This window comes from Rhinoraja longicauda, chromosome 27 (assembly GCF_053455715.1).
Source record: "Rhinoraja longicauda isolate Sanriku21f chromosome 27, sRhiLon1.1, whole genome shotgun sequence".
Taxonomy (NCBI): domain Eukaryota; kingdom Metazoa; phylum Chordata; class Chondrichthyes; order Rajiformes; family Arhynchobatidae; genus Rhinoraja; species Rhinoraja longicauda.
Genome location: NC_135979.1, coordinates 8266348 through 8292863, shown reverse-complemented (window position 1 = coordinate 8292863; position 26516 = coordinate 8266348). Strand labels below are relative to the sequence as shown.

The window sequence follows — 26516 nt, the reverse complement described above, 5'->3', positions numbered from 1 at the left end:
TTCGGAGCTAAACCCCCGAGTGCTTCCCTTTAAACCCCGTGTCCCAGTTTAGGCCCCGGCCAGTTATTCTGGGCGCTGTCTGCAAAGCTTGAGGGTTTTACACCAACTGGTTAGTCTCTCGCGCCGGGGGGAGCTCGCGGCTCGGCTTGACTCGGCTCGGCTAGGCCTCGGCTTCACTTGGCACGGCTCGGCTCGGGCTTGGCCTGGCGCGGCGTGGGGACGGTGTCGGGACGGGACACACACGCCTCCTTTCTGCGAGAGACTCCCCGACTTTCACCTCGGGGGAGTTGGGGGTTTAGAGAGGGAGAGGGAGAGGGAGAGGGAGAGGGAGAGGGAGAGGGAGAGGGAGAGGGAGAGGGAGAGGGAGAGGGAGAGGGAGAGGGAGAGGGAGAGGGAGAGGGAGAGGGAGAGGGAGAGGGAGAGGGTACGTGTCGTTCGGACTTTGCCTGCACGGTTTCTTTACGGATTTACCCAGCCCTGGCTGCCATGGGAAGAGACGACACCCTCGTCCACATCGCGAAGAGACTGGACAAAATGGTATCCGGGAGAAACATGGTGAGACGGGACACACGGTCAGGGGGGGGCTGGAATTGGCGTGAAATTGGCACGATTTCGTGTCCTGTGTGTGTGTGTGTGTGTGTGTGTGTGGAGTGTGTGTGTGTATGTGTGGAGAGTGTGAGTGAATGTGTGTGTGAGAGTGTGTGTGTGTGTGTGAGTGAGTGTGTGTACGGTGTGAGTGAGTGTGGAGTGTGTATGTGGTGTGTGTGCACGGTGTGAGTGAGTGTACGTGGTGTGTGTGTGTGTGAATGTGTGGAGTGTGTGTGAGGTGAGTGTGTAAGTGAGAGTGAATGAATGTGAGTGTGTGTGTGGAGCGTGTGTGGTGAGTGAGTGTGTAAGTGTGTGAGTGAGTGAATGAATGTGAGTGTGCGTGTGAAGTGTGTGTGTGGCGTGTGAGTGTGTATGTGAGAGAGTGGAGTTTCTGTGGCGTGGAGTGTGAGAGTGAGTGTGTGAGGTGAATGTGTGTGAGTGATTGTGTGTGTGTGAGTGATAGTGTGTGTGTGTGTGTGAATGTGGGTGTGTGTGAGTAAGTGTGGGCGACGGGCGTTGCCGACACATTTTGTTACAATCCAATAATGTAAGTGACCCTGGAATAATTTTGCACAAACTGTGTGGGGTGAGTGTGTGAGAGGTCCCACGTAGCGCAGTGTGACGAGGCTGCGTTTGATGTTTCCAGCAGGTGGTTTGGCTCTAACCCCCCCCCACCCCCCAAAAAACAAAAAGTCTCTCCCCCTCGGCCAGCCTGATGTTCCCCCCCCTTCCCCATATGGAAACGAAAACGAAAGTGAACGTTTCATGCCCTCTGACCGCCCCTCCTGACCCGGCAACAGCAATATAAGAAAATAACTGCAGATGCTGGTACAAATCGAAGGTGTTTATTCACAAAATGCTGGAGTAACTCAGCAGGTCAGGCAGCATCTCAGGAGAGAAGGAGGACTGAAGAAGGGTCAGGAGGAAGAGATAGATCAGCCATGACTGAATGGCGGAGTAGACCTGATGGGCCGAATGGCCTAATTCTGCTCCTGGAACTTGTGAATCTATGAAGACAATCAAGTCCAACACTACTGTTGCCGGTATTTATTCACAAAATGCTGGAGTAACTCAGCGGGTCAGGCAGCATCTCGGGGAAAAAAGAGAGGAACACCACCTATTATTTGGCTTGGGCAGCTAGCTCTGTTCTCCAGAGATGCTGCCTGACCCCGCTGAGTTACTCCAGCATTTTGTGTCCGTCTTTGATTGTATGCATGCGTTTCCTTTTCTCTGACTGGGTATCAGGCAAACAAGAACGGTACCCGGTAACAAACTGAACTTAAAACAAAACAAAACTAAACTTTTCACTGTACCTTGGTAATCGAGATGATAATAAACGAAAGTAAACTGGCGCTCCTTTCACGGAAGGTCGACACAAAATGCTGGAGTAACTCAGCGGGACAGGCAGCGTCTCTGGAGAGAAGGAATGGGTGACGTTTCGGGTCGAGACCCTTCAGACTTACTGAGACAGACTGACACTAGCTCTTTTCATGGGGCCAGCATGAGCATGATGGGCCAAATAGGCTCTAGTGTGGGTTGGGGAAGGAGGGGGGGGGTTGTGGGGGTTGACTGAACGATAAGGCGTGGAGGTTCGACCGTGACTTGCTTTCTGCTCCATATGTGCATTCCCATCTCTTCACAATCAGTGGGAGATGGCAACATACAAAAAGGACATTTTGTTTTCTGTAGACTTTAGAGTACAGTGCGGCAACAGGCCCTTCGGCCCACCGATTACCGCCGACCAGCGATAACCCCGTACATTAGCACTATCCTGCACACTAGGGACAATTTACAATTTTTTTTTACCGAAGCCAATTAACCTACAAACCTGTACGTCTTTGGAGTGTGGGAGGAAACCGGAACACCCCTAGAAAACCCACACAGGTCACAGGTGGGGAACGTGCAGACTCCATACAGACAGCACCCCATAGTTCAGATCGAACCCTGGTCTCTGGCACTGTACGGCAGCAACTCTACCTCTGTGACACTGTGCTCACCCTTAGAGAAAGCAAAAATCTCATTCAACTAGAGATGTTTTGAGTCTGAAGAAGGGGCTTGACCCGAAACGTCACCCATTCCTTCTCTCCTGAGATACTGCCTGACCTGCTGAGTTACTCCACCATTTTGTGAATAAACACCTTCGATTTGTACCAGCATCTGCAGTTATTTTCTTATATATGTTTTGAGCTACTATCTACTAGTGTACAGGATGATCGTTGGTCGACGTGGACTCGGTGGGCCGAAGGGCCTGTTTCCACACTGTATCTCTAATCTAAACTCTCCCTAATGCCGTTGCATCTTACTCAAGGTATGGATCCCAGAAATGGACACTACTTGGCTGACCAAGTGTCTTACTAATGTTCACCCTGACCTCTGCTCTTTGGTATTCTCCGAGTCTCTTTATGCAGACCAAAGTCCTGCATGTTTATTGTTAAACCTCCTTCTCGGTCCATGCAATGAACTATGCATATTAGCCCCAGATTTACGTGCTCGTATTTATTAATTTTACAATTGTGTCATCTATTACATAATTCCTCTCCTTATTCTTATCGAGATGCAACATCTTTGCTATATTTCCAGCATTAACTGCCACCAGCCACCTCTATGCCCCTTTTACCGGAAAGCACCCAGAGCCAGGATTGAGGCCGGGTCTCGGGCACCGTAAGGCAGCAACTCTACCGCTGCGCCACTGTGCTGCCCTATGTCTCATATGGAAGTTCAGAAATTGTGACATCTAACTCCAAGTCCAAGTTACACACAACTAATGTGGAAAACAGTGATTGTAACCTCAGGGGATCTACACTGTGCACTTCCCTTTAGTCTGAAAAATGCCCCTCATAATGGCTCTGCCTCTTGTAACAAAACCAACTCTCCATCCACTCTGTAACAACAGTTTATTCAACTTTGACCAGAGTATTATCTTGTGAAATGATCTGTCCTGTTTGCATGTCTGTACTCTTCCATATCCCTAGTTTCCCTCTCCCCTAGCTCTCAGTGTGAAGAAGGGTCTCGACCCGAAACGTCACCCATTCCTTCTCTCCAGAGTTGCTGCCTGTCCCGTTGAGTTACTCCAGCATTTTGTGACTATCTTGTGGTATTGGTAGCCAATGTTGAGCCGGGCTACAGGAGCCAATCCCAGTGGATCTGACTGAGCGTTGAGTATCGTTTGGGTTGGCTTTGATAAAGGATTGCAGGTCTGCACATAGATTGGGCGGACATTGGCTTTAGTTGGCTCATATTTAGATGGACTTTATAGTTGGTCATTAAGCCAAAGATTAAAGGCTGTCTTTTAAGTAACCACGCTCTGGTTTTTGTCTTCATCTGAGCAGGATGGAGCTCTGGCCCTGCTCCAGGAACTCCAAGGCATGAAGATGAGCCTGAAGTCGCTGCAGGTACGTCTCCCTTGTGTGAAACTGTCGGAGTCCAGCTCCTCTGTTGGATAATAAAAGAGGACAATGGGGGCAGAGGGAGACCGAGACAGACGGAGATAGAAGGGCAGAAAGAGCGAGATGGAGGGGAGAGAGAGAGAGAGAGGGAGAGGGAGGGGGGGGGGGGGGGGGGGGGGACAGGGGAGAGAGACGAGGGAGGGAAAGAGAGAGAGATGGGGAGAAAGCGAGAGAGACAGGGGAAGAAAGAGACGGGGGGGGAGAGAGAGATGAGGGGGAGGAAGAGATGGGGGGGAGAAAGACGGAGGGGGAGAGAGATGGGGACAGAGGAGAAAGAGAGACGGGGAGAGGTGGGGGGGGGAGAGAGATGGTGTGGGGAGAAAGAGACGGTGTGGGGAGAGAGACGGAGGCAGATTGAGAGGGGAGAGATATGGAGCAGGGGAGAGGTATGGAGGGGGCGAAAGAGATGGGGAGGGGAGAAAGAGACAGAGAAAAAGAGATGGATGGGGAGAGGGAGGGAGAGAGAGAGAGAGGGACAGTTCTTTGTTTTCAAATCTTTCTGTGGCCTTGCATTAGCATCTTGTAGCTGTAAAGACGTGTAAGCTTTCCGTGGTCTCAGATTGTGTACTAATGTGCATTGTCAATATTCATTGCTCCACAAGTTTGGCTGTGCCTGTATCTCTGGCACTCCTTCCTCAAACTGCAGCAGATCCAACCCTTTCCTTTTGAAGCTGTTCTGAAGAACAGGATTTCAGTCACTTGACCTATTATCTTTTATCTGGTGTGAAATGTTCTCTGAACACTTCCTTGAACCTTTAGTGGGCATCTTGGTAGACTTTAGCGATACAACGTGGAAACAGGCCCTTCGGCCCACTGAGTCCGCGCTGACCAGCGATCACCCCGTGCACTAACACTATCCAACAGCAGGGACAATTTACAATTTTACTGAAGCCAATTAACCTACAAACGTGCGTAGGAGCGACCTGCAGATTCTGGTTTACACCGAAGGTAGTGCTGGAGTAACTCAACGGGTCAGGCAGCACCTCTGGAGAAAAGGAATAGGTGACGTTTTGGGTCGAGACCTTTCTTCAGACTGAGAGTCAGGGGAGAGGGAAAACTTGCATGACTTTGGAGTGTGGGAGGAAACCAGAGCACTCGGGGGGAAACCCAGGGACAACGTGCAAACTCCGTACAGACAGCACCCATGGTCAGGATCGAACCCGGGTCTCTGGCGCTGTAAGGCTGCAACTCTACCGTGCCGCCCCTATTAGATTGCCCCTCGTACACTGACAGCACTACATACAGGCAGGTGGTTCTTGTTAAAACTACTGTATAAACAGAGGAGGTAGTTTCCTCTGTCCTCACCTCCAATGACTAAAACCATGTTGATTGTGGAAATGAACCAGGAAGTTTCCTGGAGTCCTGGGCTGAGATGAGTCAAAGACTTGTGCTGTTACCGACCGACCTGTTGGATTTCTCCCGAGATGCTGCCTGACCTGCTGAGTTACTCCAGCATTTTGTGAATAAATACCTTCGATTTGTACCAGCATCTGCAGTTATTTTCCTATACGACCTGTTGGAAGCAAATGTGTAAATCTGCCCTCCAGGGGAAGCAGGATCTGAATCTTGGCAAGGACGTCATTGCATTGCTGGATCTTTCCCCACACTGTAGCCCTGCAAAGAGCAAACAGGGAATAGTCAGCGCTCTTAAATGATTCCACAGCTTTCTTAGAAAGGTCGCAAGCAACAGGCAACGCAGAAATTCTCTTGTGTCGGAAGGAAAAAATTCACTCGGTCCAACTGATTTGTTTTCAAGCTCCACAAAAGTCTCCTCCCTTTTCTTTAATTAGGGGCGGCACGGTGGCGCAGCGGTAGAGTTGCAGCCTTACAGCGCCAGAGACCCGGGTTCGATCCTGACTGCGGGTGCTGTCTGTATGGAGTTTGTACGTTCTCCCCGTGACCGCTTGCGTTTTCTCCCGGTGCTCCGGTCCCCCCCCCCCCCCCACCCACACTCCAAAGACGTACAGGTTTGCAGGTTAATTGGCTTGGTAAAGATTGTAAATTGTGCCTCGTGTGTGGGATTGTGTTAGTGTACGGGGATTGCTGGCCAGCGCAGACATGGTGGGCCGAAGGGCCTGTTTCTGCTCTATGTCTCTAAAGCAGTCCATGAACATGTCTTTTTCTTATTCGGGAGAAAGGTCCTGAACTGAAATATCCTCCATCCATCCCCTTTCACAGATGCTGCCTGATCCGCTCATCCAGTGCTTCCATTTGTTTGCTCTTTTAAATTATTTTTCTTTTTTCCCCTCATCATCTGCTGCCTTTGTGCAGATGAATGCATGTTGAATATTGGACGGAGGTTAATGGTGAAGGAGCCGGCAGACACAGTAGGCCGAGGTTTTATAGGCTGACTAGGCCCCTGGTGAACTCTTCTTTCCTCCATTGGGCTCAGCAGTTTAGTTTAGTTTAGTTTAGAGACACAGCACGGAAACAGGCCCTTCGGCCCACCGAGTCCGCACCGACCAGCGTTCCCTGTTCACTAGCACTATCCTACACACTAGGGATGAAATACAAGCCAACTGACATACAAACCTGTACGCCATTGGAGTGTGAGAGGAAACCGGAGCACCCGGGGAAAACCCAAGCAGGTCACTGGTAGAACGTGCAAACTTTGTACAGACAGCACAGAGTCAGGATCGAACCCGGGTCTCTGGCGCTGTAAGGCAGCTACTCTACCGCTGCGCCCATGGTAATTATCAAGTTAGACAGGACAAGACTACTGAATTCTAATTTTCACTCGACACCTTCCAAACCCTGGGGATCTGCTGAAATGCTCTCAATTTGGATTCAGTCACTGTATAAATGTGCAGAAATTAGTGGTGTAATTGTGGCTGTGTCCATGTGTTTCATTGCTTCCTGTCTTTGCCAAAAGTAGAATTTATGATCAAACTAATTTTAGCTAGTAAGTGAAAAGTTTTGATACACTAACTTCTGTAACCCATTGACTAAGATCAATGTGGTCTCTGGCCAAAGGTGACAGGGAGTTTGAAGAGGCAGGACGCATGTTAGAGTGTGCTGTATTTATAAATAAGGGCTCCATTAATGTGGAAACAGTTAAACTGAGCTCTTGGAACCGATCCCGGTTCAGATTGCTAACACATGTTCTGATCCCAACTTGGAGGCTGCAGAACTTTCAATACTGCCAGCACTGATAAATATATATATTTTTGGCTGCAATGCTCTTGAAATTAAATAGGTTTCGCTGCTAATCCCACGCTAAATTATCCAAAGAGGGCTACAATATGCAATACGGGTGATTAGTACGGGTGTCCGGGGTTATGGGGAGAAGGCAGGAGAATGGGGTTAGTGTTGAGAGATAGATCAGCCATGATTGAATGGCGGAGTAGACTTGATGGGCCCAATGGCCTAATTCTACTCCTAGAACGTATCTTATGTATATGTGAGGGGCAGAAGGAGAATGTTAGAGCTTTAGGTTGGTGGGTGCATGATCCACACGAAGTTTTTTTTATAGTTTTAGAGATATTGCACGGACACCAGACCCTTCGGCCCACCGAGTCCAGGCCGACCATCCATCACCTGTTCACAACAGTTCTATGTTATCCCACTTTCTCATCCACTCCCTACACACTAGTGTCAATTTACAGAGACAAAATAACCTACAAAGCCGCACGTCTTTGGGATGTGGGAGGAAACCGGAGCACCCGGAGGAAACCCACATGATCAGCGATAGAGTTGCTGCCTTACAGCGCCAGAGACCCGGGTTCGATCCTGACCACGGGTAACGTCTGTACGGAATTTGTACTTTCTCCCTGTGACCTACATGGGTTTTCCCCGGGAGCTCCAGTTTCCTCCCACACTCCAAAGACGTGCAGGTTTGTAGGTTAACTGGCTTGGTATAAATGTAAAAATTATCCCTAGTGGGTGTAGGATAGTGTTAATGTGCGAGGATCGCTGATCGATGCGGACTCGGTGGGCCGAAGGGCCTGTTTCCGCGTTGCACCTCTAAACCAAACTAAAGTAAAGTATAATCAGATGGTGCAACATCAGTGATAGTAAAAGGCATTGGAGAGCAAAGATGAGGCAAATCATCACCATCAGGTCTTTAGCTTTCACTGTCGCATGGACGGTTGATGAATGAAGGCTGCTGCTGTCTTAATAGACAATAGGTGCAGGAGGAGGCCATTTGGCCCTTCGAGCCAGCACCACCATTCAATGTGATCATGGCTGATCATTCTCAATCAGTACCCTGTTCCTGCCTTCTCCCCATACCCCCTGACTCCGCTATCCATAAGAGCTCTATCTAGCTCTCTCTTGAAAGCATCCAGAGAATTGGCCTCCACTGCCTTCTGAGGCAGAGAATTTCACAGATTTACAACTCTCTGACTGAAAAGGTTTTTTTCTCATCTCCGTTCTAAATGGCCTACCCCTTATTCTTAAACTGTGGCCCCTGGTTCTGGACTCCCCCAACATTGGGAACATGTTTCCTGCCTCTAACGTGTCCAATCCCATAATAATCTTGTATGTTTCAATAAGATTTAAGACCTGGGTGAAGAATTAATTCTTATATAAAGCGGTTTAGTGTGTTTTGGCTTTAAGACTTGAGGAAGATGAATAAGTTGGGGCTTGTGCCAGTCCAATGAACTTCAAACATCCTACACGTCCAGCTGTTTTGCAATGGCTTCAGCAACATCTGTTTTCAACAAGTACTGAAAGAATATTGGAATCCATCTAAAGCAGGAAGCATGCAGCAAGGAACTGCAGATGGTGGCTTACCAACAAAAAAAAAAGACAAAGTGCTGGAGTAACAGCGGGTCAGGCAGCCGTCCTGGAGACCATGATGGACACAAAGTGCTGGAGTACCACAGTGTGTCAGGCAGCATCTCTGGACAAAAATAATTTGTGACGCTTAGGGTCGAGACCCTTCTTCAGACTGAGAGTCGGGAGAGAGGGAAACTAGAGGCATGAGAAAGTGCAGGACAAATCAGAGCCGGCACTGATGACCAAGGAAAGGTGGAGCCCACAATGGTCCATTGTTGGCTGTGGAAGCGGTGATAACGAAGGGATACGAACAGTGAAACTAGCAGCACGGCTGGGGTGGGGGAGGGACGGAGAGAGAGGGATGTTTTGGGTCTCATAAGGGGTGTTTTGGATTGTGACCCTTCTTCAGAACCATAGCATTTCTCGACTGCTAGACAGAATTACTCTTTGACCCCACAGAAGACTGTGACCAAAATTTCAGTAGCATCTGTTCAATGTTTTTAGCCAGTGCAGTACGCTGAGATTACATTATCTGTCTGAAACTGCCGTGACATTAAACAAAAGGTAGACACAAAATTCTGGAGTAACTCAGCGGGGCAGGCAGCATCTCTGGAGAGAAGGAATGGGTGACGTTTAAAGTCGTGACCCTTCTTCAGACTATTCAGGGGAAAGGGAAACTAGAGAAATAGACAATGTTGTGGGGAGATACAGAACAAATGACAGAAAGATATGCAAAAAAATGAACGATTTGGAAGGCTATTGTTTGCTAGGTGAGAACGGGAACCTGGTGTGACTTGGGTGGGGGAGGGATGGGGAGAGAGAGGGAGTGCAGGGGTTACTTGAAGTTTATGTTCGCTACTTTTTTGCATATCTTTCTTTCATTTGTTCTATATCGCTCTACCTCACTCTAAAGAAGGGTCTCGACCCGAAACGTCACCCATTCCTTCTCTCCCGAGATGCTGCCTGACCTGCTGAGTTACTCCAGCATTTTGTGAATAAATACCTTCACTGTCTATATCTCTCGTTTCCCTTTCCCCTGACTAGTCTGAAGGAGGGTCTCGACTTGAAATGTCACCCATTCCTTCTCTCCAGAGACGCTGCCTGTCCCGCTGAGTTACTCCAGCATTTTGTGTCCGTCTTCGGTTTAAATCAGCATCTGCCTTTCCTTCCATGACATTTAGCAAATTGGATCTTCTATGATTGGTGTTAAGCTGGGTTGGTGCTCCATTGGTGGTGCCGTTGAATGGGAAGTAATTGAAAGTAACTCCACGCATTCTGATGGTGTTGGTGCTAATGCATTTACTAAATACTGCGTTATACGCAGCTTTCGATTGAACACTTGTTCTTGAAGGCGATGTCGTCTATATGAGCACAATACTATGGAGGCGATAATGAAAACCTGATGTGCTAGACTTGGGCTGTGTGTGTTTTTTGAATGAAGGTACATTGACTTGTGGTAGATGTACCTTAATGTACATCTACCACAAGGTATATGAATTTAATAGAGAGTTAGATAGAGCTCTAAGGGATATGGGGAGGAGGCAGGCACGAGTTACCGATTGTGGATGACACTCCAGCATTTTGTGAAATAAATACCTTCGATTTGTGCCAGCACCTGCAATTATTTTCTTACAATGAATGGCGGTGCTGGCTCGAAGGGCCAAATGGCCTCCTCCTGCACCTGTTTTCCATGTTTCTATGTCTATGTTTCTACTTCCTTTTCTTTGACCAGGCCACAAGGATCGGCATGTCTGTAAACTTGATTCGTAAACACAGCACGGATGAGGAGATTATCAGTCTTGCTAAAATCCTCATCAAAAAATGGAAGAAACTTCTCGGTAAGACGGAGTGTTGTTCAGTGCAGAAAAATCAAAATGTTGTGCGTGAACTGTGAACCTTGAAAGCCTGCCCGAGTTGCTGCTGACTCAGTGAATGAATGAATACTTTATTGGCACATGTGATAAGTCACAGTGAAATTCTTTGTTTTGCATTCCCGCGGTATGCAAAGAGTCGCCACATAAAGAGCGCCGACAGAGTGTCCGACAAAGGGCGCCGACAGGTCCTCCCTTGCTCTCCCCCCCCTCCCCCTCCCCCTACCCCACCACCTCCCCCTCCATCCCAGTGGCTCCCCCACCCTGGGTCCTCCCCCGTTCATTCCCCCTCCTTCCTGGCAGTTCCCCTCGCTGGGTCCTCCACTGTTCTTCCTTTGTACGGTAGTTTAGTTTAGAGATACAGTGTGGAAACGGGCCCTTTGGCCCACCGAAGCCGCGCCGACCAGCGATCCCCGCCCACTGACACTGTCCCAGGCAACTCGGGCAAGTTTACAATTTCACCAAGTCAATTAGCCTTCAAACCTGTTTGTCTTTGGAGTTAAAGGTTTCAGTCACATCCTGTAGACCTGAGCAGCGAATCAAGTCCGATACTCGAATGTTGCACGAATGTTTGGTGAGACTTTACACCAAGGATTTTGAGGTAAAACATATCATGCAACTTTTACAAAGATAAGGAAAGTTGTGTCTTGTCCTGGCCAATATTTGGAGTGCATTGGACTGAGAATCCTACACATCCAGTAGTTTTGCGAATGTTATAGTTAAGTTTAGTTTAGAGATACAGGCGGGAAACAGGCCCTTCAGCCCACGACGACTAGCGATCCCCGTACACTAGCCGGTTCCTACACACGTCGGGCAATTTACAGTTTTTACCAAAGCCAATTAACCTACAAACCTGCACGTCTTTGGAGTGTGGGAGGTGACCAGAGCACCCGGGGAAAACGCACACGGTCACGGGGAGAGCGTGTATAACTCCATACAGACAGCACCCTTAGTCGGGATTGAACCTGGGTCTCTGGCGCTGTACGGCAGCAACTCTACCGCTGCGCCACCGTGCCGCCCTTTTTTCACAACATTTTTTTTTTCTCAACCAAAGGACATGGGAATCAATCTTAAGCAAGCGACGAGGCTCTACTGCAGAAAGCATTCTTAGCAACCGGATTATCTGGCCATTAGCACATTGCAAATGGTGGGAACGTGCTTTGTGTGGGCTGGCGGACACGTTTTCATCTGGTATCAAATGCAACCTCGAGGTCGACTTTCCAGAACCGACAATGTACCTTTTGAGGTGCAGTCAAAATTAACATTGGAAATGCGGCAGTCAATGACCAGCGTATAAAGGTCATAGGCATTACTCCATGGCTATGCCAAGACCATTCATCTTGCTTCACTGGTATTGAGCCAGCATAGTGGGAACGTTTAATAGGTCAATGAAACATTATGGCTAAGTCCCATCTGGTGAGTTCAGGTGGAAACTGAAGATGACGTGGCACTATTCAAGTAAATAAATCCCTCTCTCCCAGTGCCCTTGGCCAGCATTCACATCTTAATCATCATCTTGCAGTTTCACCGGTTATTGCTTTCACTCTTGTTTGTATGGCATTGCCGAGCGGAGAAATTGCTGCCATTTAAACAAAAAATATAATGATTGCAGCTTCAAATTATTTGTGCATAAATTGCCATGTTAAGTATTAAATGATGAAAAGAGGTGGCACAGATGTGAAGGAAAAGCAATTCAACACAGTGGGATGAATTAAATCCCACCACACACCACCCCCCAAAAGCTGTTGAGTTGAGGGTCAATCTTAAAACTCAAAATGGATTATTTTGTTAGACCTTTTTAGTCTTTAGAGATACTGTGCGGAAACGGGCCCTTTGGCTCACCGAGTCCGCACCGACCAGCGAGCATCCCTCCCACTAGCACTATCCAACACACTACGGACAATTTACTATTTTACCGAAGCCAATTGACCTACAAGCCCGTACGTCTTTTGAGTGTGGGAGGAAACCGGAGCACCCGGAGAAAATCCACGTGGTCACAGGGAGAATGTACAAAACTCTGTACAGACAGAAACCTGGTCTCTCGGGCTGTAAGACAACAACTCTACCATTGTGCCACCGTGCCACCCCAAGGTTAGGCAAGGAAATTAAGAATTACAGGTAATAAATTTGGTATGGGTATTCAGGGGATGAATGACCTTCACTATTTACTGTGTAATTCCCTTGTTTCTTTGTCCTAATCCTTTTGATCTTGTATGAACAATTAATTCATGCATTTCATAGAGTCATACGGCAGAAACAGGCCTTTTGGCCCAACGTGCCCATGCTAACCAAGATGTCCATCTACACCAGTCCCACCTGCTTGCGTTTGGCCCAAGATCCCTCTAAAACATTTCTATCCATGTACGCCCAAATTTCTTGAAAAAGTTATAAAGTCAATGAGTCAATCAGCATCAAGACTTCTTCGATTTAAATTTTTTAACTTCCTGTTGCCAGACTTTTGGTTCCAATTTCCCCCCTCTATTTCTTGCTGCCAACCGTCATCGTGTACTCCACAGGTTTTTAGACATTCAAGTGGTTGTTGGGAATGCCTATCGTCAATCTTGGATTTCCAGATTATTAGTACAAGCGATCCTCTTTGCGATGCCTCAGAAAAGCCACCAGCATCCACAAAGACTCTTCACACCCCTGCAAAAGTCTGTTCGAACTCCTTCCATCGGGCAGACGATACAAGGCCTTCTACGCCCGCACCTCCAGACTCAGGAACAGCTTCATCCCCAGGGCCATAGCTGCTATGAACCGGTCCTGCTGAGCTGGATGGTCACATCGCACAGTGATCCGGCACAGATCTACTTGCACTTGCACTTTATTCTGTCTTAAAACTGTTACAATTTATTTTGTTGGGTTGTTGTTGTTTAAATTAATTAAATGATTGCATCGTATGGGAGGCGCATTCCCAATCTCGTTATACCCCTGTACAATGACAATAAAGATGGGAGCGGTATTGTATTGTATATTGTGCCAAGAAGGAGCCTTCAAGGGTATTGACAATGCTTTTACCTCTCCTTTTTCAGCCACAGAAATTTCAGTCGATCACAAGGTGGAGAGACCTTTGGGGAAAGAGGGTGAGAGGGACCGATCATCGGCGGTGGTGCTAGAAACCGGGAAACACTCGAAGGAAAAATACAAGCAGCGGTAAGGCAAGCACCTTTGAACACTGATCAGATGCTAACAGTGATGGCAAGTGAACTTGTAATCAGAAATTATTAGTTTAAAACACTTTGGACATTAGTGTAAAACACTTAAGACAGAGGTTCACCTGCACCTCCACCAACCTCATCTATTGTATCCGCTGCTCTAGATGTCAACTTCTTTACATCGGCGATACCAAACGCAGGCCCCGGCGATCGTTTCGCTCAACACCTTCGCTCAGTCTGCCTTAACCAACCTGATCTCCCGGTGGCTGAGCACTTCAACTCCCCCTCCCGCTCCCAGTCTGACCTTTCTGTCATGGGACTCCTCCAGTGCCATAGTGAGGCCCACCGGAAATTAGAGGAACAGCACCTCATATTTCGCTTGGGCAGCTTGCAGCCCAGCGGTATGAACATTGACTTCTCCAACTTTAGATAGTTCCTCTGTCCCTCTCTTCCCCTCCCCCTTCCCAGTTCTCCCTCTATCTTCCTGTCTCCACCTATATCCTTCCTTTGTCCCGCCCCCCTGACATCAGTCTGAAGAAGGGTCTCGACCCGAAACGTCACTCATTCCTTCTCTCCTGAGATGCTGCCTGACCTGCTGAGTTACTCCAGCATTTTGTGAATAAATACCTTCGATTTGTACCAGCATCTGCAGTTATTTTCTTACAGTTTAAAACAGTCAGTTAGAACGCTTAGTTGTAAGAAACGCTTAGAACTAGAAGGCAATCTTTTTTTCCCCCTCACACAAACAGAAACCTAAAAAATAGGTGCAGAAGGAGGCCATTTGGCCCTTCGAGCCAGCACCGCCATTCAATATGATCATGGTTGATCATCTAAAATCAGTTGCCCGTTCCGGCTTTCTCCCCCATAGCCCTTGATTTCATTAGCCCTAAGAGCTAAATCTAACTCTCTCTTGAAAACATCAGTGAATTGGTCTCCACTGCCTTCTGTGGTAGAGAATTCCACAGATTCACAACTCTCTGGCTGAAAAAGTTTTTCCTCATCTCAGTCCTAAATGGCCTCCCCTTATTCTTAAACTGTGACCCCTGGTTCTGGACTCCCCCAACATTGGGAACATGTTTCCTGCATCTTCCCTGTCCAATCCTCTTAAGAATTATATATGTTTCTATAAGATCCCCTCTCATCCTTCTAAATTCCAGCGAATACAAGCCCATTTGACCCATTCTTTCATCATATGTCAGTCCCGCCATCCCGGGAATTAACCTGGTGAACCTACGCTGCACTCCTTCAATAGCAATAATGTCCTTCCTCAAATTAGGAGACCAAAATTGCACACAATACTCCAGGTGCGGTCTCACCAGGGCCCTGTACAACTCCAGTAGGATCTCCTTGCTCCTGAATCCTCTTGCAATGAAGGCTAACATGCCATTAGCTTTCTTCACTGCCTGCTGTACCTGCATGCTTACTTTCAGTGACTGATGTACAAGCACACCCAGGTCTCATTGCACTTCCCCTTCCCCTAATCTGACACCATTCAGATAATAATCTGCCTTCCTGTTCTTGCCACCAAAGTGGATAACCTCACATTTATCCACATTATACTGCATCTGCCATGCATCTGCCCACTCACCCAACCTACCCAAGTCACCCTGCAGCCTCATAGCATCCTCCTCGCAGCTCACACTGCCACCTAGCTTTGTGTCATCCGCAAACTTGGAGATGTTACATTTAATTCCCTCGTCTAAATCGTTAATATATATTATAAATAACTGGGGTCCCAGCACGGAGCTTTGCGGCACCCCACTAGTCACTGCCTGCCATTCTGAAAAGGACCCATTAATTCTTACTCTGCTTCCTGTCTGCCAACCAGTTTTCTATCCATGTCAATACCCTGCCCCCAATACCATGTGCTCTAATTTTGCACACTAATCTCTTGTGTGGGACCTTGTCAAATGCTTTTTGAAAGTCCAGATACACCACATCCACTGGCTCTCCCTTATCTATGCTACTTGTTACATCCTCAAAAAATTCCAAAAGATTAGTCAAGCATGATTTCCCCTTCATAAATCCATGCTGACTTTGGCCAATCCCATCACTGTTTTCCAAATGCGCTGCTATAACATCTTTAATAATATACTCCAACATCTTCCCCACTACCGATGTCTGGCTAACTGGTCTATAATTCCCCGTTTTCTCTCTCCCTCCTTTCTTAAAAAGTGGAGTTACATTGGCTACCCTCCAGTCCACAGGAACTGATCCAGAGTCAAGGGAACATTGGAAAATGATCACCAATGCATCAATGGTTTCTAGGGCCACCTCCTTGAGTATTCTGGAATGCAGACCATCAGGCCCTGGGGATTTATCTGCCTTCAGTCCAAACAGTTTACCTAACACCATTTCCTGACTAATGTGGATTCCCTTCTGTTCCTCCCTCCCACTAGATCCTCGGTCCCCTAGTATTTTTGGGAGATTGTTTGTGTCTTCCTTAGTGAAGGCAGAACCAAAGTACTCGTTTAACTGTTCTGCCATTTCCTTGTTCCCCATTATAAATTCACCTGTCTCTGACTGTAAGGGACCGACATTCGTCTTCACTAGTATTTTCTTTTTTACACACCTAAAGAAACTTTTACAGTCAGTTTTTATATTCCCCGCAGGCTTTCTTTCATGCTCTTTTTTCCCCCTCTTAATTTACCCTTTATCCTCCTCTGTTGAGTTCTACATTTCTCCCAGTCCTCTGGTTTGCCGCTTCTTCTGGCCAATGTATATGTCTCTTCCTTGGCGTTAACACTATCCTTGACTTCCCTCATTCGTCACGGTTGAGCCGCCTTCCCAGTTTTCTTCTTTTCGCCAGACAGGGATGAACAATTTCTGGAGTTCATCCATGCGGTCTTTAAATCTTTGCCATTGCATCTCCACTGTCAACCTTTGAAGTATAATTTGCCAGTCTACCCTAGCCAATTCCCATCTCATACCTTCAAAGTCTCCTTTCTTTAAGTTCAGGACCCTAGTCTCTGAATTAACCATGTCACTCTCCATCCTAATGCAGAATTCCACAATATGACGGTCACTGTTGCCCAAGGGGCTTTGCACAACAAGATCGCTAACTAATCCTTCCTCATTACACAATACCCAGTCTAGGATGGCCTGTCCTTTAGTAGGTTCCTCTACATACAGTATTGGTTTAAAACCCATCCCGAATACATTCCAGGAAATCCTCCTCCTCAGCACTGCTACCAATTTTGTTGGCCCAATCTATATGTAGATTAAAGTCACCCATGATGACTGATGTATCTTTGCTATATGCATCCCTAATTTCCTGCTTGATGCTACCCCCAACCTCCCTACTGCTGTTTGGTAGTCTGTATACAACTCCAACAAGCGTTTTCTGCCCTTGGCTATTTCACAGTGCTACCCATATCGATTCTACAGCATCCAAGCTAATGTCTCTCCTTGCTATTGCATTAATCTCCTCTTTAACCAGCAATGCCACCCCACCCCCTCTTCCTTTCTGTCCACCCTTCCTGAATACCAAATACCCCTGCATGTTTAGCTCCCAGCCTTGGTCACCCTGGAGCCATGTCTCTGTAATTCCAACTATATCATATCCCTTAACTGCTGACTGCGCATTCAATTCATCCACCTTATTTTGAACGCTCCTCGCATTCAGGCACAAAGCTTTCAGGTTAGTTTTTCTCTTTCTCCCTCCTACCTTTTGCTGCTGTGATTGTTATGATCTGGAACACAATACAGTACTTCAAGGTACTGTGCCTGTGAGCAGTTTTGGGCTCCATTTCTGAGGAAGGATGTGCGGGCGTTCGGAGTGTCCAGAGGAGGTTTACGAGAATGATCCCGGTGATGAGTGGGTTAATGTGTGATGAGGGGTTGACGGCACTGGGCCTGTACTCGCTGGAGTTTAGAAGGATGGGGGGGGGGCTCATTGAAGCTTATCGAATAGTGAAAGGCCTGGAAAGGCACTCCAAAAATGTTTAATTGCTTGTAAAATGGTTCGGGACATTGAGCTTGTGGCAGATGTGGTTTTGCAACACAGGTTTTATTTGTCTTTCCCTCCTTATGTTTATCATTGCATGACCAGGCAACTACTTGTGTTGTGATTGTTCCATGCTTAATTGCCTCGTCTGTCACTCCCATAACTTAGTTTTAGTCTAGTTTAGAGATACGGCGCGGAAACAGGCCCTTCGGCCCACCGAGTCCGCACATTAACACTATTCTACACACACTAGGGACAATTTACATTTGTGCCAAGCCAATTCACCTACAAACCTGTACGTCTTTGGAGCGTGGGAGGAAATTGAAGATCTCGGAGAAAACCCACGCAGGTCACGGGGAGAGCGTACAAACTCCGTACAGACAGCACCCGCAGTCGGGATTGAACCCAGGTCGCCGGCGCTGTAAGACAGCAACTCTACCGCTGCACCACCATAGCCGGCCGAGTGAGTTTAGTTCATGCAGCATGGAAACAGGCCCATCGACCCATTGAGTCCATGCTGACCGTCTATCACCCATTCACACCAGTTCTATGTTATCACACTTTATAGCCCACCCCCGACACATCGGGGGCAATTTACAGAAGCCAATTAACCAACAAACCCGCACGTCTTTGGGATGTGGGAGGGAACCGTAGCACCCAGAGGAAACCCACGGGGTCACAGGGAGAACGTGCAAACTCCACACGGACAGCACCCAGCGTCAGGACTGAACCTGGGGCTCTGGCACTCTGAGGCAGCAACTCTACCAGTTACACCACTGCACCTCCCTGACGCGTTTTATTTTAGAATCCGTGTGTTCAGAGTTTATCATATCATATCATATATATATACAGCCGGAAACAGGCCTTTTCGGCCCACCAAGTCCGTGCCGCCCAGCGATCCCCGTACATTAACACTATCCTACACCCACTAGGGACAATTTTTACATTTACCCAGCCAATTAACCTACAAACCTGTACGTGTTTGGAGTGTGGGAGGAAACCGAAGATCTCGGAGAAAACCCACGCAGGTCTTTATCCCGAGTTTATTGGAATGAGGCAGAGTTTTGATTCTGGCTTTGATTTTTAGGCACGATTTGATCAGTTCCAAGTCTTCAGCAGGGGTTCCCAAATCCAGGAAGAGTTCTACAGATGGGAACCAGGACAGGCACAGGTAGGGAACCCATTGTTAGCCATTTTCAACACTGCAGGAAAATTGTCTCATTCAGCTACAGTTGGAGCTCTGTGCCTTCAGTTTACTTTAGTTAATTGTCACGTTTACCGAGGTACAGTGAAAAGCTTTTGTTGCGGGCCAACCAGTCAGCGGAAAGACAATACATGATTGTAATCGAGCCATTTACATGATTAAGGGAATAACGTTTAGTGCAAGGTAACATCTGATCAAGTACACAAGTCCGACTTGCTCAGTACATAAAAAGAATGGCCCATCCATTCGCACGATCAATTACACCAAGATTCATCTGAAACCTATTTACATTCACCCATCTTTTCTTTATATGCCTTGACATCCAAACATAACAGAATCGGTGGACTTCAGCTTTGAACCTTAAAAGGGCAATCAAAATATTCAAAGGGCATTTGATAGAAAGCCGAGCACTGGGGTTTCAGACTAGATGTGAGCGTGCATGGTGTCCTCGTGAGCCTAGAATTCCAAAGCATGCATTTTAATACCCTGGACTTTTACACCAATAAATATTCATGATCAACAATTTACAGAGGATGAAAAAATGTTAGTGCAATAAACATCTGAGTGCAGACTTCAGATGTCACAGATTGGTGAAACAGTAAGATATTGGCAGCGAAAGCATAGAGCAGAGGGATGTTAAGTTATTATTTTTTGTTGAGAATGAGGAAAAGCAATATAAACTAAATGGTACAATTTTGAAGTGAATGCAAGATCAGGGATAACAGATAGTGAGCGCATAAAGGATTTTAAGGTACCAGCACAAATTTGGAAGGTTATTTTAAATGGAATTGGGACCATTTGCTATATAAATAGTAGACAGAATGCAGGATAGAAAACACTATTTTTGAGATTTTGAGTTTAATGTTGTTGCATTTAATTCTGTTAGTATAATGGGGGCTGCACGGTGGCGCAGCGGTAGAGTTGCTGCCTTAACTCCAGAGACCCAGGTTCGATCCTGACTACGGGTGCTGTCTGTACGGAGTTTGTATGTTCTCTCTGTGACCACATGCTTTTCCCTGGGTGCTCTGGTTTCCTCCCAAGATGTACAGGTTTTCAGGTTAATTGGCTCCGTTTAAAAAAAAAACCGCACATAGTCCCTAGTGTGGAGGATAGTGCTAGTGCACGGGGATCGCTGGTCGGCGTGGACTCGGTGGGCCAAAGGGCCTGTTTCTATACTACATCTCTAAACTAATCTCAAGGTACAGTGGGGGAGGGAAAGAGAGAGAGAGAGAGAGGGAATGCCTCTCTGAGGCCTGTTGAATGCCTGTTGAAAGACTGGGGCGACAAGGCTTGTATACTCTGGAATTTAGAAGGATGAGCGGAGATCTTATCGAAACGTATAAGGTTATTAAGGGGTTGGACACGTTAGAGGCAGGAAACGTGTTCCCAATGTTGGGGGAGTCCAGAACAAGGGGCCACAGTTTAAGAATAAGGGGTAGGCCATTTAAAACTGAGATGAGGAAAAACTTTTTCAGTCAGAGTGTTGTGAATCTGTGGAATTCTCTGCCTCAGAAGGCAGTGGAGGCCAATTCTCTGAATGCATTCAAGTGAGAGCTAGATAGAGCTCTTAAGGAAAGCAGAGTCAGGGGGTACGGGGAGAAGGCAGGAATGGGGTACTGATTGAGAATGATCAGCCATGATCACATTGAATGGCGGTGCTGGCTCGAAGGGCCGAATGGCTTCCTCCTGCGTCTATTGTCTATTGCCAGGACTACCTGATCCCTCTCCCACCCAAGTCGCACCAGCTTCTCATTTTCCCCCTACAAACAACTTGCAATGGCCTGTTTCCTTTATCACCGTTACTTTTTTGCACGTCTTTCATTCATTCATTCCTTATCTCGCCACATCACCGTCTATATCTCTCGTTTCCCTTATCCCTAACCAGTCTGAGGAAGGGTCTCGACCCAAAACGTCACCCATTACTTCTCTCCAGAGATGCTGCCTGTCCCGCTAAGTTACTCCAGCTTTTTGTGTCTATCTTCGGTTCAAACCAGCATCTGCAGTTCCTTCTTACACTAAACTCGGTTAATGGCACTTGATCTATTGCTTTCAATGCCTTGTATGTGATGTGATGGTATCTATCCACAGGAAAGATTCCTCAAGCTCTATGTCACCAACAACCCTCTCTCCAGCATCAAGAAAGAACTCCACAGACAAAGAGGAGAGGTAGTACATAGCTTTACTAAAACAGCAGGGTGCACTTGGTAAAATTATTTGACCAAGTTTTTAATGAAACAATGACACATTGTTAAAACTTATTAGTTTAGTTTAGTTTAATGTCACGTGTACAGTCAAAAGCATTTATACTGTGACTTTAATTATTATGTCTGACCTCTAAAATGAAGTTGTACAGGGCCTTGGTGAGACCACACCTGGAGTATTGCGTACGGTTTTGGTCTCCTAATCTGAGGAAATACATTCTTGCCATAGAGGGAGTACAGAGAAGGTTCACCAGATTGATTCCTGGGATGGCAGGACTTTCATATGAAGAAAGACTGGATAGACTCGGCTTGTACTCGCTGGAATTTAGACGATTGAGGGGGGATCTTATAGAAACTTACAAAATTCTTAAGGGGTTGGACAGGCTAGATGCAGGAAGATTGTTCCCGATGTTGGGGAAATCCAGAACAAGGGGTCACAGTTTAAGGATAAGGGGGAAGTCTTTTAGGACCGAGATGAGAAAGTTTTTTTTCACACAGAGAGTGGTGAATCTGTGGAATTCTCTGCCACAGAAGGTAGTTGAGGCCAGTTCATTGGCTATATTTAAGAGGGAGTTAGATGTGGCCCTTGTGGCTAAAGGGATCAGGGGGTATGGAGAGAAGGCAGGTACGGGATACTGAGTTGGATGATCAGCCATGATCATATTGAATGGCGGTGCAGGCTCGAAGGGCCGAATGGCCTACTCCTGCACCTATTTTCTATGTTTCTATGTAAGACAGTAGTGGATGATGTCTATTCTTTCCCATTGTGAGGAATACAAGTTGTCAAACCCTTTGTTGTAAAATTGGTGGTCGCCTTTCAAACCGATGCAAGATTCATTTTTATAAAAGGCATTTAAAAATATGCATGAATAATTGGACAATTAAGTGTTTTGTTATTCCTTGTGATGTGCATGGGTTTGTTTTTCTGCCATATGTTCTCCATTTGAAGGGAATTGACAGTGTGTTTATTCAAGGCTTCTGCCATCTCATTATTCCAGTCTCTTTACTTTCAGCAAAGTTTTATTGCTGAAAGCCTTGCAGAGATAATCAGATGGAAAACCGAATACTTAATAGCAGTAAAAGGGAGTAAAGCGTGGTGGGGTGGGGGGGATGGGGGGGTGGGAATCTTGCCTCGTAGCATAGAAACATAGAAAATAGGTGCAGGAGTAGGCCATTCGGCCCTTCGAGATTGCACCGCCATTCAATATGATCATGGCTGATCATCCAACTCAGTATCCCGTACCTGCCTTCTCTCCATACCCCCTGATCCCTTTAGCCACAAGGGCTACATCTAACTCCCTCTTAAATATAGCCATGAACTGGCCTCAACTACCTTCTGTGGCAGAGAATTCCACAGATTCGCCACTCTCTGTGTGAAAAAAAACGTTCTCATCTCGGTCCTAAAAGACTTCCCCCTTATCCTTAAACTGTGACCCCTTGTTCTGGATGTGACCCCTTGTTCTGTAGCGGTAGAGTTGCTGCCTTACAGCGCCAGAGACCAGGGTTCGATCCCGACCACGGGTGCTTGTCTGTACAGAGTTTGTATGCTGGTCGCTGGTCGGTGCAGACTCGGTGAGCCGAGGGGCCTGTTTCCACGCTGTATCTCTAAACTAAACTAAATTAATTTCCATGATTTGTTGGTGCTTTTAGATTTTTTTTAGATTTAGAGATACAGCGCGGAAACAGGCCCTTCGGCCCACCGGGTCCGCGTCGCCCAGCGATCCCCGCACACTAACACTATCCTACACACTAGGGAAATTTTTTACATTTGCCCGGCCAATTAACCTACATACCTGTACGTCTTTGGTGTGTGGGAGGATACCGAAGATGTCGGAGAAAACCCACGCAGGTCACGGGGAGAACGTACAAACTCCGTACAGACGGCGCCCGTAGTCAGGATCGAATCTGAGTCTCCGGCGCAGCATTCGCTGTAAGGCAGCAACTCTACCACTGCGCCACCGTGCCGCCCTCTGTCAATACATCCTGATGACACTAAACTATTGGAGCTCATATTCCAGATTGCCTGCCAGCTCCCTGCCTGTTCTGTCTCTCTCATATTAGACATTGAGGACTGGTGTTTGAGTCTTGTCCTCACTTGAGCTGCAACCAATATTGACCTCTAGTGATCTCTTGATTTCAAGTCTAATACTTCGGATAAAGGATGCAAGAGGTTTAGTTGTATGAAACTTCCCATTAAGTTCCTCTAAACCATCTTGAAATGCCTCACATACAATAACAAGTTAGGCTCTTGCAGCTTATAAACACAGAGGCATTAGAGGCCATGAAGTGGAGGTGCATTTGTTAAAGAGGAGATTACTGCAGTTGGGTCTTCAGTCTGCCAAGATATAGCCACCGGAATTGAGGATTTAGTTCAGTTTAGAGATACAGCTCGGAAACAGGCCCTTCGGCCCACAGAGCCCGCGCCGACCTGCGATTCCGCGCACTAACGCTACCATACACACGCTAGGGACAATTTACAACTATGCCAAGCCAATTAACCTACAAACCTGCATGTCTTTGGATTGTGGGGGGAAACCGGAGGACCCGGAGAAAACCCAGGCAGGTTATGGGGAGAACGTACAAACATCCCACAGATAATCACCTGTAGCCGGGATCGAACTAGGGTCCCTGGTGCTGTGAGGCAACAACTCTACTGCTGTGCCACCGTGCTGCGCTGGGTGATGATGTAGACTAAAATAAAACTGCAGATGCTGGAAATCGAAAATAAAAGCAGAAAATCTGGAAATACTCAGGAATAATGAGTCGGCTCTGAAAATTCACAGAGATTGACTCTTCCAACATGTAGGAAGGAACGGAAGATAGACACAAAATGCAGGAGTAAGTAACTTAGCAGGGCAGGCAGCATCTCTGCAGAAAAGGAATAGGTGACTTTTTGGGTCGAGACCCTTCTTCAAACTGAGAGTCAGGGAAGAGGGAAACTAGAGGGATAACTAGAGGGAAAAGGTACAGAAGAAATCAGAGCTGGCACCGATGGCCAAGGAGCTCACAATGGTCGATTGTTGGCTGTGGAGGAGGTGATAAGGGATACGAACAGTGAAGCTAGCAGTGAAACTAATCATTCAGTCATGCTTTATTGAGCTTTGTCATGGCTGTAATGAACCAGTTAACTGGACTGTTTTATTGGGGGATTACGAGGAGTGAGAGGGGCTGATTTGGATGCAGATTGAATCCCATGATGTACTTTTAGAAAAAATGGCATTAGGCAGCGATGGCGTCAAATTCCCAAGCCAGAAGGAACGGTTAAAAAGTGAAGAGAGCTAAAGTGCAACTCTTTTGCATCACAGAGAGTTATTCTGCAAACCTTTGATCACCTTGGACTTGTCGAGAAAGCCTTCAACAGTTCAGAAAGATGAAAGGTAGGTATTGTTATACCATTCAAGCAGAATAGCAATAAAGACTTCAGTGGGCATTGTTTCATTTTCCTTCTTCATTCTCTCCACTCACGAGTATATTTATTCTTCCCAGTGTCGACTCTCTGGCGTTTCTTTGTGGTAACTCATCAATTAAGGTCATGAAGGGCAGGAGTAGAATTAGGCCACTCGGCCCATCGAGTCTGCTCCGCCATTCATTCATGGCTGATCTATCTCTCCCTCCTAACCCCATTCTCCTGCCTTCTCCCCATAACCTCTGACATCTGAACTAATCAAGAATCTATCTATCTCTGCCTTAAAAATATCTGAGTGGCTTGGCCTCCACAAACCTCTGTGGTAAGAATTCCACCGAATTCCACAGATTCACCACCCTCTGACTAAATAAATTTCTCCTCATCTCCTTCCTAAAAGAACGTCCTTTAATTCTGAGGGTATGGCCGCTCCCACTAGTGGAAACATCCTCCCCACATCAACTCTATCCAAGCCTTTCACTATTCACTGAGTTACTCCAGCATTATGGCAACACAAGTGGACAGAATGGTAAAGTAGACTTATGGTGTGCTTGTCTTCAGCAGTTGAGGCATTGACTCTAAGAGTCAGGAAGTCATATTGCGGCTTTTCAGGACTTTAGTTCGGCCACATTTGAATCACTGTGATGTGTGCAGTTCTAGTTGCCCGTTACAGGAAGGGTTTGGAGACTTTGGAGAAGGTGCAGGAGAGATTTATTAGAATGCTGCCTGCATTAATGGGCATTAGCTAAATCAGGAGAGGTTTTCTTATCTGCTGCAGGTTGAAATGTCATTGTTTGGTCTTCTGATGCACGGTTTCTGATTCTGTTTTAACAGTGGCAGTAAAGAAAAGATGGATTCACCGTCTTCCCCCAACAGCCCCACCTTCTCCTCGCCAACTATTCTTCCTCCTTCCCTGTCAACTGGCAAGAACATCCGTGACAAATGCATCGAGATGCTGATCGCTGCTTTGAAGACTGATGGTAAGATGTGTTGCCCTGTCATAAGATGTTCTCCAGAGATGCTGCCTGTCCCGCTGAGTTACTCCAGCATTTTGAGTCTATCGTCGGTTTAAACCAGCATCTGCAGTTCCTTCCTACACAATCGCATAATGTCGTTTGCCTGCGTGCTCCAGTATGAATTGAACAGCACCTGAAGGTGGCAGTGTTGTGGGAGTAGAGACGAGGAATGGAAAAGATCAACCTTGCTCAAGGTTGAAGACTGAACCAGAACAATCTTGATAACAATATGCTAAACTTATAAATCATGAATCTTCTCTGTACTTTTTTAGTTTAGTTTAGAGGTACAGTGCGGAAACAGGCCCGACGGCACATCCCCACACACTAACACTATCTTACACACACTAGGGACAAATTACATTTATATCAAGTTAACTAACCTACAGACCTGTACGTCTTTGGAGTGTGGGAGGAAACAAACGCGATTACAGGGAGAAGGTACAAAGTCCATACAGATAGCACCTGTGGTCAGGATCGAACCTCGGTCTCTGGCGTTGTAAGGGAGTGAATATGGCGTTGTAACGGACTGCCCATAGTTTCATGATATTCAGATATTTGTTTTGTTAATCAATAAAACATACACAAATAAAGTGCCATTGACAACTTTGGGATGTCCCAAAACACTTAACAGCCAAGGAAGGACACAATGTGTTAACGGATTATGAGCGTTTAAAGGCACTGGGCCTGTACTTGCTGGAGTTTAGAAGGATGAGGGGGGGGGGCTTCATTGGAACTTACCGAATAGTGAAAGGCCTGGATAGAGTGAATGTGGAGAGGATGTTTCCACTAGTGGGAGAGTCTAGAACCAGAGGCCACAGCCTCAGCATAAAAAGGATATTCCTTTAGAAAGGAGATAAGAAGGAATTTCTTTACTCAGAGGGTGGTGAATCTGAGGGATTTATTGCCACAAACAGCTGTGGAGGCCAATCAATAGATTTTTAAAAAGATTCTTGACAGCTTCTTGATT

At 46.7% G+C, this 26516-nt stretch overlaps 1 protein-coding gene across 3 annotated transcripts in view; it reads left to right on the top strand.

The window, feature by feature from the left end:
* The first annotated feature begins 398 nt into the window (after window positions 1–398).
* The window catches only part of LOC144606585 (transcription elongation factor A protein 1-like), a 41784-nt gene continuing 15666 nt past the window's right edge, over window positions 399–26516 (top strand). The window contains exons 1-7 of one of the 3 annotated variants that reach the window (XM_078422829.1): window positions 399–555; window positions 3918–3980; window positions 10486–10591; window positions 13657–13777; window positions 18813–18896; window positions 21018–21095; window positions 25368–25513. In XM_078422829.1, the coding sequence (XP_078278955.1) occupies window positions 487–555; window positions 3918–3980; window positions 10486–10591; window positions 13657–13777; window positions 18813–18896; window positions 21018–21095; window positions 25368–25513 (667 nt within the window). In that variant the 5' untranslated portion in view covers window positions 399–486. The remainder of the gene's footprint in view (window positions 556–3917; window positions 3981–10485; window positions 10592–13656; window positions 13778–18812; window positions 18897–21017; window positions 21096–25367; window positions 25514–26516) is intronic. The other 2 variants (XM_078422830.1, XM_078422831.1) reach the window with 2 other exon arrangements.